General features: G+C 41.1%; 1 protein-coding gene across 1 annotated transcript in view; it reads left to right on the top strand.

The window, feature by feature from the left end:
* Positions 1 to 12,331, top strand: part of ttyh3a (tweety family member 3a) — a 34,546-nt gene that overhangs the window by 1,396 nt on the left and 20,819 nt on the right. Inside the window, exons 2-5 of the mRNA XM_083780834.1 lie at positions 2,147 to 2,319; positions 5,541 to 5,652; positions 6,602 to 6,822; positions 11,435 to 11,530. Coding sequence (XP_083636960.1) covers positions 2,147 to 2,319; positions 5,541 to 5,652; positions 6,602 to 6,822; positions 11,435 to 11,530 — 602 coding nt within the window. The remainder of the gene's footprint in view (positions 1 to 2,146; positions 2,320 to 5,540; positions 5,653 to 6,601; positions 6,823 to 11,434; positions 11,531 to 12,331) is intronic.

The following is a 12,331-nucleotide window of genomic DNA, read 5'->3' as shown; positions in this document are numbered from 1 at the left end:
CTGGCATGCATTGTTGGATATATCAGTCACCCCTCCCTGCTGTGGGGTTAGCCAATTTACTCAAAAAAGTTGTACATTTTCACCTTGTAAGCAAATATAATCAAATCATTCATTCCACATATTATGGCTAATGTGTGAATTTTGAACTGCTCTTGCAAATCAATGACAATTAACTTTTTATTAACCTGGAGGAAGTTATTGGTACGATGATGGTACGGGAAAGCCCTTGTCACCCTGATGACCCTGTTCACTAGAGGTCGGTCACATTGTCTATTTCTTCCAACTCATGTGTTCTGTCTGGGGTAAAGTGAGGTAACTTGACTTCTAGGAATGCAATAAATCAAGAATTCAACAGCTGCGTGGGGTAGTAGCCTAGTACTTGCAGGGCCTTTATTACACATGAAGGCAGGTGTAAGATGACTGCAAACTTGCAAAGTCATGAGTCGGAGGGAGGGATGTCTGATGGTCTTTTATGTGTGATGACGAAGCACAGTGTTTTTCTTCACTGGGCTCCAGTGCATGGATACCCAGTTTGGGTGCACTGCCGCACAGCGCACACATGCACTGGAATATCTTTCCAGTGCCAAAAATAATTGGGTGCATCTTGCATTCACTTTTCTTCAGCAGGTCCTTCTATAGGTTGTGTACATGTTGGTGCACCTATATCAAAAAGTTTGCACACCAGTGCAACCAACTAAAATGTTAGTCTGGAGCCATGTGTCACTGGAAGAGATTATAGGAGCCTACACTGTAAATCATCAGTGTTCAAACATTTGTACACTCTGTTAAATTAACATTCAGGATTTTACTGTGTAGTTTCAGCCAGCATTGATGTTGGAATGAGCAATGAGACCTGCTGTGGCTAGTCAAAAAAGGGGATTTCCCCCAAATGGTCTTTTAACACAGAGACTGGCCTTTTTGCAAAGCATCTGATTCTGAACCTGATATTAACAGTGAGACACTAAGCATGTGCAATACTCCCCAATCAATCAAGTGGACAGGGTCATGGTTAGTAACTAAAAGTGATCTGTTTCACACATTTCTTCCTTCCTTGTTTGTTTCTTGGAAACGGGGAAATGGTGAGTCATGACTGCAAAACGAAGGGCAAGTAGTACATGCTTTGTTTGACAGTCAGCACTCAGCAGCATATGTTGGGCAAAGGTTTTGGGGGAAAGATTTGTAACCCCCCTCTGAGTGTTTTTGTGACATAGTAACTAGCAACATTTGAATTCGGAAATGTCTGTGGAAGTGCAGTAATCTGTTATAGTTATTCTATAGTAGATCATAACACCCTGACCTAAATATTGTATGAAGTGTGGTCTACCCATTGCTGTCATTACTCTGCTACAAACTTCGAAACTCTTCTGGAGAATTATGATAATCACATGACGCCATGGAACCTGCAAATTGCATTACTTTTTTACAATTCAAATTACTCTATTAATTTTCATTACGGTTTTTTTCTCCCCAAATGTCTTCAGAAGACAAAGGCCTTTTGCTTTCCTTTCTTTGAGACGTCAACATGGAGAAGTCCAGCATCTAAAATTAGCTCCATACTTTGTATGCACAAAGGAAAGGCCTAATTAATATACTGTACGCAAATTAGTTGTTCTTGCCCAGTAACATGATTGAAGCATTTTTACAAAGCCTTTACTATAACAAGAAAAGACAGGTATATTTAATTTCAAATGTTTGTAATAACGGTGTCCTCCCTGTCCAATCTTGAGTTATGTGTGTAGTTTGTGTGTAAGAAGCTGCACGAATCAACCGCATAAAATGCACACATTTTCACAAAACAATCGCTCAAATCGTTCATAAATACTTCATAAGAGCAATATGCTTCATAAGAACAATGGTCGTATGAGTAACTAAAACAATATGTTGTATATGTCATGCATAGACTTTATTGTATGATGTAACTTTCAGACCCTTGACTTTACTTCCCTCATCATTTCATGGTCAAATGTGTTTCTGTTTTATGACTTAAAGCGATGAAGTGTGATGGTTTATACTTTCAGGAAAAGCTCTGTTCTCATGAAAAAGAATCTCATGAATGAAGCCACATCATCCGCACTACATTTATACCAATTCAGATTTTATGAACCGTATGCAACTCATGCATGAGGCTTCATTGTTCTCGTTTCAGTCTATTCTCTTGCTGGGAGGGTTGGCTCTGGCCTGTCTGGCCCTGGACCTTCTGTTCCTGCTCTTCTACTCCTTCTGGCTGTGCTGTCGCAAGAACAAGGGTGAGGAGCAGCGCTCCAACGCTGACTGCTGCTGCACAGCCTGGTGTGTCATCATCGCAACACTCGTCTGCAGGTAAGCACAGAATGTTGTGATGTTTTTTGGACCTTCAACCCTCCTAAACTCTCCAAACTAATACACTCGGCTTCAAGCTATTTCACTTCAGTTTGAAGTTGTTTTGGGGAGTAAAGGATATCTCCTTTTAGTTACTTTGCCTGCAGTGATGTGTAGCAGTGTATTGTAATCGACACTCCTTTTCTGTTTACCTTTGTCTGTGAACAAAATAACTGCAGGCAAAACATGGTGGGAAATTATCAGTATGTTGCCTAAAAAAAATTCAAAATGAAATGAATTGTGCAAGGTTTACACCTTCAAGTGCATTTAGGCATGTGCCGATAATTTAAGTGTAATATGTTTGTATTTCATCATTGGGTCAATTTTCAATGACTAGTCTATGGTAAAATGGTTATCTCTGCCCCACAGGATGTATTGTAAACACATGTGTTGTCTCAAAAACGCATAATAGAAAATTACCACCCTAATGTCTATAATGTTATTATAATACATGTTTATTTGAATATTGTAGTCGTGCACAAGTAGCTGAAAGGACAATGACATAATCACATCATCCACACAGTTTGATTCTGCCTGGAGAACTATTTAGCATGTCCTTCCCCCTTTCTGCCCTCAGTTTCCTATCTCTATTCTATTGTATTCTAATGCGTTTTCTATTATAAACAAATATGTTGTTTATAAATGCATTATCCCAGAGCAGTTACAAACCAATATTATCTATATTGTTTGTACTTTCAATATTGAGGATCCTTTATTGGCCCGACCCAATTTAAAGTATACCAAAAATAAGGAAGCTGTCTCCCTCCTCCAAATCTCCAGAATGTTTTCCCACCAACCAACACCTGTTTCTGACTTTGCCAGTGAGTGACTAGCTTTTGTTCAGCCATGCAGCTGTAATGGTTCTTTATTTGTTATTCTGTGCGAATGGCTGAAGGGCACTTGTCTGAAGCAAGAGGAGGAGGCAGCTATAGCTCATGGGTTTAATTTTAACTTGCTTGCTTGCATTTTTTATAAAGATAACCTCTCTAGACTATGGAGGCCACGGGTATAAGATGCACCTCTGTTATTACTTGTTTAACATTTCCATTTTACATTGAGGTCTAGTTCTTTCCTGTTTTCTTCTTGTTTCGCTAATAGCCAATCAGAAGACGTCAGTTCAGATTCTGAATAGCACACTAAACAGTAAACACAGACTTTGTCTGTGTGTGTGTGTGTGTGTGTGTGTGTGTGTGTGTGTGTGTGTGTGTTTGCGCGCGTGTGTGTGATTGTGTGCACGTTTGCGTGTGTGTGAGACTGTGAGTGTGCGCGTTCATGCTTGCTTGCACATATGCAAATGTGGTTTTGAAAGAAAAATGAACCCAAGTGAAATCGGTGTGCGTAGGAGACATCAAAGGGCTACTTAGCCTAAATCGACAAGATGTCATCCTTGTAAAGTGTGCAAAGTGAATGGTAAATGAAGGTGCTCCACTGCTAAGGATATTGTCGGTTAAACTCAAGGGATAAGAGAAATGATCTCGAAAATGTAGGCTACCTTGCCAACTGCTGATGGCATACGGTGATGTATGTTGTGCGTTTTGCTTTGGCCTCAAATCTTCTTTCGCTGTGATGATGATCGGGTTTCCACCAGTTTGGTCCCCAGTGGGAAGACTTTGGGCTTTGTTATTTCCTGCACTTGGACGCAGCCCCATTATTTCACCTTTTTCACCCCTCAGTGTGTGTGAGAGGAAGAGATTAGCGGTACTCGAGGAAACGGGCAGACCCATTGATTCACTGGCTGAATGCTGCTGTGTGAAGAGGGTTACGGTTAGGAGGACTCCTCCATCTCTTACCTTATCCGGACCACGACACTTATTGACCCGTTGAGACCTCGGACCAGATTCTACACAATGTCTTCTAAATCAGGGGTTCTCAACCTGGGGATCGTCGCCAAATTATTTTGGGGGGTGCCCAGATTATTTTCACACAAAAAGAAAATGGAAATTAAGAGTTTACATAGTACACACCTGCATACACTTTACTTATTATGAAAATCTGTTGTTCCAGGGGACCCCCCCCCCCCCCCCCCCCAGAAGCAATGATTTGAGTAAAAAACGTTTGCTGTGAACGAATTTCTAAAATAGCAGATCTACAAGCTCATAGGGTGGCACTCGGTGCCTCGCTATGAGCTTGTAGATCTGCAATGTTTTCAACAGCTAGTTTAAAATGATGTTTAAGTGGTTAAAAGCTAAGGCGAAACATGCATTCCACCTAGGTCTTAATGTGTTAACGGAACGACACTTATCTTGTCAAGTCGTCTGACACTCTATCCGATTGTACCGCTCGAATAGAGGGGCTGGCAGAATGAGATGGAGTCGTCGGAGGCATTAGTTAACCAAGCATGCTCTACAAACGCACAGGAAGCAACTAACTAAGCAAGTAGTTTTTTACTTATTATGCCTTCTCTTATCAAAACAAACTGCCTGAAAGATGCTGGAGTACCAGGGCGATTCATTGTCAACTTGAAACAGGCACTTACAAATTATATAGGTAATTAATGTCAATTCAAATCATAAAAACTGTTAACCAAAGAATCAGAGATGGTTTCTCTGTGACTCCCGTTCTGTCTCTTGGCGTCTGTCTGTGTGTCTCTCTCTGTCTGTCTGTCTGTCTGTCTGTCTGTCTGTCTGTCTCTCTCTCTCTCTCTCTCTCTCTCGAAGACTGCTATACTGTGTGTAATATAATATAATAGCTAATTTACTATTTCTAGTATTCATTCCAAATAGTAGTTCTTGTTGAATAATGAAATTAAATAACTTTTTTATTATTAGTGCCATGCCCCTTAGCTAGTAGCCCAACTGGTTATATGGTACAGGTCTGTGATGATCAGACTGTGTCCGCTCTAATCTGAGGCCTCTATAAATGGTCGAGGGCTGATGTCCCGTCTCAGTGCTTTCTTTGTCCGCCATCGTTTGGGGTCGCGGGCATAGCTGGCCAATTCCCCTCGGTTGCTAAGGCGCTCTATGGAGGGGTTTCCGCCGGCGTTCAATGCTAGCCTGTTCACTGTGGTCTGAACAGGGTTAATACCGAGTTCACACGCCTCACTCCCTCTCTCGTGCTCGCTCTCACTGTATCCGTCTCTCTCGTCTCCTCTCTTTCTTTTTGGTATGCCCCTCCTCCTCCTCCTCCTCCTCACCACCACCCTTCTTTCTCCTCCCCTTCCTTTTATGTGTGCCCCCCCCCAGCGCTGGCATCGCCGTCGGTTTCTATGGCAACGGTGAGACCTGTGATGGAGTGAACCGGCTGACGTACTCCCTGCGCCATGCCAATCGCACAGTCACCGGGGTGCAGAAACTGGTAAGAGAGAGTCCCCAGGAAATAAAGTGTGACCGAAATATTTGCCCCTCAGCCTTTATTGGTTCCCGGTTTTTATTTAGTTTAGGTTTTCTTAGCCAAGCATGCACTCAGTCAGTCAGTGGCATGTGGTGGAAACAGAGCTACACTTTCTAACCACCTGCCTACTATGCCAAGATATCAGAGACGCATACTTCCCACAGATTACACAGTCACACACCCACTCAAAGTGAGTATGAACACATGACCAACGACAATAAAAACTCCCATACCTATTGGGAGAAATGCAACAATGTGTGAAGTCTGTGAACATAGCAGCAAGATTTGTGAACTGCTGCGATAAAAGGTGGTTAGCCAATGGAATGCAACCACCCTAGACCCTAAGGACTACTATCTGTATCGCTTTTTTCTTTTGTTTACTATTTAAATAGTTTTGAGGATCATGTATATAACGATGCAATGTGACATAGCTCTATTTACTCCATGCTGGACCCCCCTCCTATACTTCCCCCCATTTCGTTGATAATAATCTATCTCGCCCTCGTTTCTTTCTGCCGACCTCATGCCTACCGCTCGGTGCGGCGGTTCTTGTATTCTTTATTTAGTTTTTCCGAGAATAAGGTTAGAAATAAGTTCCCTTTATGGGTTAGGCTTTGTTTTTTACCGGGGTTAAGTTTAGGAATAGGGTTAGGTTTTGGCACTGTTTTACTGAGGTTAAGGTTAGGAATAAGGTTAGGTTTAACCGTTTAAGCATAATTTACTTGGGTTACTTTAGTAGTGCCAGGCTGAGCAGTTCCGCCGGCTGTATGCCTGGAGCGAGTTGGTAAAAGTGTGTTTATATTTTGACACTTGCTTAGGCAATGTAAGCGTATGTTTTCTCATGCCCAATAAAGCTCCATTGAATTGAACTGCATGGTGAATGTGTATTAAACATTTGGAGTGATCTCTGCAGGTCTACGACAGCACGTCCTCCCTGAACCAGACGGTGGACGGCAACCTGCAGCAGCTGGAGAGCCAGTACGAGAAGCACACTGATTACGTGTCCATCATCCAGAAGCTACAGGGCCAGCTGGACGAGCTGGTGAGACAGATGGGGAAGATCCCCTTCTGGGAGAACAGCCGCATCTCCCTGGAGGAGCTGGCAGTGCAGATCGAGCTCTACGACTGGTATAGGTGAGAGACACTCGTCATAAGCGGAAGTACAGCACGCGGTAAACCTCCTAGACACTTGGAGTTTATGATCCAAAACAAATACCAACAGAAAGTTCCACTCGCCCATCTGTTCGTTGTTGTTGTTAGTTAGTTTAATTGTGAGCTTGTAGGCTTTTTTCCAAATGTATATTGTAATGCATATTACTCAAAATCTTCAAAGTAACTAGTAACTAAAGTTTTCAAATAATTGTAGTGGAGTAAATGTACAATATTTACCTCTGAAATGTACTGGAGTAGAAGAAAAGGTACGGAAAATTGGAAATACTCAAGTAAAGTAAAGTAAAATGATGATCCAAACAAAATACCCAAATAAATGTCCACTCGCCCATCTCTTCTGCTGTTAGTTCGGCAGGTGTTATATTACTGGCCAAGAACCAAGAGAATCACTCAAAATACCAAAATACATTTCCACTCGCCCATCTCTTCTGCTGTTAGTTCGGCACGTGTTATATTACTGGCCAAGAATCAAGAGAATCACTCATACAGAGTTACTTACTTACTCCTCTTCGTCCCCTATGGCAAATAAGGCTTCAGTGAGCCTTCTCCATTGCATTCGGTCCCTGGCAGCATGTTGCAGCTCACTCTCCCCATGACAAGTTCATTTGTTCCAGCTCTTGTGTCACAGTTCTGAGCCTGGTGTTTTGGGGTCTCTTCTTTTGCCTGGTGGCGTCCATTTTTAATGGCTGACTACTCCTGTGATCCGGTCCTGCTCTGTTGTTCTCAGCACATGTCCTAGCCCTCTCAAACGTCATGTGTTACACGTGTGTGTGTGTGTGTGTGTGTGTGTGTGTGTGTGTAATCTTCTTGGTGATGCGACATTAAATTTAAGTTCGTAATGGAATATTAAGAAAAGTCTGCATTTTATAGCATTGCTAGAATAACCCTTACCCTAAAATCAGTAAAAAGATAGTACAGGAACATATTGCACAGGTTATTGAATGGTTGACATTGGCAAAAGGTCAATTGATGGCAGTCTATGACGTCAGTCATCCATGACATAAGTAATCTGCTATTACTTCCGTGCTGGGACGTCAGTCTGTGACATCAGTAGAGCATGCAGCTGTGATTCATGGTTAAGTTCTCAGTCGCCACGACCGCTTTCAGTCATTTGGAGTCCATATAGAAAGAAGCCAGCATGTCTTCAATGGAAGCACATTGTGCAGCGCAAGTAGCCCATCTACAAGCTCGCAGGTGCACTGAGAGCTTGTAAATCGTCTACTTTCTTTTATAATTTTAATATTAGAGCATTGGAAATCTATCAATGCAGCATCTTCCATAAAATAACATTGGTCTGGGATATTTCATAAAAGCAAAATGTTAAAGACTAAATCTGTGATTTCTTCACCTGGTTGACAGAACTGTATGTAACAGTGTGAGGGGGCTGCTTTCACACTGTTTTCCCAAATCGCACATCGGGACACCATTTTTCAGTCGTGAGAGGTGGGAAATGTGCCTCAAATCTTATTATTATAGTGACATAGTCACTGTAATAATAATACACTATACACAATAATAACTCAAAGATTTGAGTTATTTTAACTCAAATCTTTGCTTCTGGGAGGTCCCTGGAACCACATATTTTCAGATGGGGGGTGGAGGCATATTACATATAATTTTTGGGGACCTTGACATGAAATATTGAGCACCACTGATACAGAAACATAAGGTTTTTCAGATAACTATCAGGATTATTTTTTCGACGTCAGGCCTAAATGGGTTAATCCATGCAGACTTTGGAGAGTAAGACAGACGACTTCAACTTCACTACAACTTTATAAACTATAGCTTGCCCTACAACATCACCACCGATCATTATGTTCTTTGTTTTGCTGTCCTGCCATTCAATGTTTTTTTCCCATGCTGTCCAGAAGGTGTGGTCCATCTGTCTGAATCCATGTGACCACAGCATAACAAGCACATTCCAAAGTTGTATAACCCACTCGGTTATCAATAAAATGCAACTGCAACTCTCACAAAATAAAATATTAGAAAAAGTCTTTAATGACAGTGGGTCAGGTTTGCGAAAATAGTGTTTGTGAAATTAGATCTTTTACATTGAGCGGTTCCAGGCAGAATCCTTCTGTCCTACCCCGCCAGCTGTTTTTGCACAAATTCATTCTGCTTTGTGACTATTGCCTCCACAGCAGGCTTATTCTGCACTGTGACTAGTACCTCCACTGCCTGTAGTACCTTATTATGCAGAACAGCGAGGTGGACTAACACAGCACCGTTCCTGCCTTGGAACAGGCGGTGGAAAAAAGGGGCTATTGTTAGCCAGCGTCTAATTATCTCTGAATGGGAAAGTAGGAAGCAGACAAGTGTTGCTATACTGTAAAACAAGAAAGGATTTCGACTTGTTCAGCATCTTCTTCTTTAAGCAGCCTTCCCCGCCGTGTTCAGTCCTCAGGAATCTCATTCTCAAACCAGTGGCATTTAGGGAGAACACATGGTGTTAAAATGCTCTTTTGGGCTTTGGTGTGCAAATATGTTGTTACATTTGCACCTACAATACAAACATGAAGCATAGCGTTAGTTTATACCGGGACACGTGAGTCGGATACCGATAGCTGTAACCGGCCGTCATATTCTCATTCACATCTGATCATTATGTCACTCATTGATACTCCAATCAGAGCTCACGTTCGTAGCAGAGTGTTCCTTCATATACGGCTTCTGCTTCACTATAGCTGCTTCTTGGATCACAGCCAGCTGCCGCAGGGCTGCTGTCAAAGCTCCACCCCAGCCTCCACCTTTTGATCTCAAGACTGGCATAGGCTCAAATACCTGGGACATTTGTCTGCTGATTCATACTAAAATATCAATGTCAATGTATTTCTTACGTATTGCTCAATTGTGTAATATGGATGTTGAACTGGAATTTGCGTGTGCATGACTCTTTTTTCAACTTAAATTTTATTAATTTTTCATGAACAGAAATAGACATACAAGGACATACAGAAAGCAAAAAGACAAAGAATTGAACATTACATTACATTATGTGTTGCCAACTCAACTAAAAACAGTAGATCTAGAAATATAAGCATCTATGTATCATAGACATGAATATTTGTGTCAAGGATTCAAGGATCATATCTTTTGTTTACATTCAGAGAAAAATAACAAAAAACAAAGCAACAAAAATAAAATAAAAGCCAAACATTCTGGTTCCTAGCTCACCTGTTGTTCAGTTGTATAATCAAACCATTTTTCCCATTTGTTTTCAAAAGACTCTCTCTTCAATCTCAAATTAGCAGTCATTCTCTCCATGTCGAATATTTCTGAGACTATCTGGAACCATTCATCTATGGAAGGAGGATCTACCTGTAACCATTTCCGAGTAATGGCTTTCTTCCCTGCAGCCAGAAAGATTTTCATCAGATATCTGTCACTTCCCATAATTTCATCTGGTAAATCTCCCAAATATAGCATCAAACAAGAATCTAATATTTGAAAGCCCAGAATCTCCTGTAATTTCTCTGTGACATTTTTCCAAAAGGTGAGAATTTCAGAGCAACCCCAGAAAACATGATAGTGATTTACATCTACCTCTCCACAGTTTCTCCAGCACAACTGGGATATTCCAATTCTGATTTAAGTTTTGGAGTGATAAAAAAGCGGGAGGTGTTTTTCCAGCAGAATTCACGCCAGGTGTTGGAACTTGAAGTTGTGTGTTGTGTTCTGCAAATATTTAACCATTGTTGTGATTTGGACATTCAGTTCTTTCTCCCATTTCTCTTTGATGTAATCGGTTGTATGTTTTCTGGAGTCTGAAATACTTTTGTATAATTTTGATACTATTCTCTTTGTTCCTTTCGTATGAGCCTGAGCAATCAAATTAATAAGTTTACTTTGATTCATTTGTGGTTCACGGTTCTGAATTTCTTGATTGAAATAGTGACGTAGTTGGAGATATCTAAAGAAATCTTCCTTTTCTAGATAATATGTATCTCTCAGTTTCTGTCATGATTGGAGAACCAAAACTTAAACCTCTGATCTAGTATTGCTGGCTTAAATGCCGTATCAAAGGCAACCCATCTCAGTATTTTTGATTGCTTTTCTATTTTTAGTTGTTTGACGAGGGTGTGCCATGTCTGTAGTGTGAAAGATGTGATTGGATCTAGTTTATCTTAACTGGCTTTGGTTAATTGTTTATCACCTAACATGGCTTGTATTGGGATATCCTGTTCACTTAGTTCTATGCTTTTCCATTTGGCGTCTGAGTCGTTGCCACACCATAAAGCAACAAATCTAAATTGGGCTGCATAGAAATAGTCTCTAAGATTCGGTAGTGACATGCCACCCTTTTCCTTACTTAGCTGTAATGTTGTGTATTTAATTCTTGGTTTTCTGCCATTCCAAATGAATCGTGAAATTACGTGTGCATGACTCTTAAAGTAGTAAACTAGAATTCAATATTGATAAAGTAATCTAGAATTGAGAAATGCGTTTGCATAGATGAGATTGCTCAATCTAATGCGACTGCGTGTTGTTTTATTCATGCCTGTGTGTGTGTGTGTGTGTGTGTGTGTGTGTTGCTAGGTGTATAATTGTTTAATTATGCTCGTCTACGCAGGTGGCTGGGCTACCTGGGACAGCTGCTGTTTGATGTCCTCATCTGCCTTCTTGTGCTGTTTGGCCTCATTCGTAACTCGAAGGGAACACTCATAGGGTGAGTTTAATTTCATCCCATGGTCTTTTAGGGTGAGTTTCACCACACAGTCGTATGCATATACTGTATGCAGTTGAGAAATAGCCTTTAGCTCTTGTCCAGAATGTCCGGAATGAGGATGTGGGGTGAATGTCGAAGAATGAAGTTCCCTTTTTGAAGTTCATAATTCTGAACGTTCCATTTATTCACAATTCAAAACACTAGACCGGTGCCCGCCTGTAAGAGTACCGAGTAGGTAACGATGGAAGTTGGAGATCCATACCCCACCATGCAATACCCGTTGTACCCGTGTCAGAGTACCCGTTCCCCCCCATCTGTCCTTTTTATGCCCATAAGATTTCTGTTTCTGTAACTGTCACATGGCTGTGTCCCTTTATTCCTATATATGGAGTTCTGTGTCAAGCATGCCCAAATATGGAGTAGGGGGCAAGGGCCCTGTCAGAAATTATTGAAATCTGACAGAAATTATTGAAAGCTTTGACATTTTAATGCATATCTGGCTTAATAAATATGAGCAATCTGAGTCATGCCACAGCAGAAGTGCTTTGTGTCTCTTAAAAAAATTAATGAATTTAAAGATTTGATGGATATGTATGGGTATGGAAGTCACGACAGAGATCCATTTCATTCAATAATGTATTCTGTCTTGGTGCACCTCTCTTTGAGTGAGCAGCCTGTAGTTCTTTCCATAGAGCTGAGAACACTGGCCCAAAAGGACCCTTTATTAGTTCCACTGCAACCTGATCCATTGTAAAACCCTTACACACTTTGGTGACCTACATTTTTTTAATTTGTCTGTTC

This window comes from Protomyctophum parallelum (genome assembly GCF_964188405.1).
Source record: "Protomyctophum parallelum genome assembly, chromosome: 13".
NCBI lineage: Eukaryota > Metazoa > Chordata > Actinopteri > Myctophiformes > Myctophidae > Protomyctophum > Protomyctophum parallelum.
Note: the sequence above shows the minus strand (reverse complement) of the source record. Positions and strands in the feature narration are given on the sequence as shown.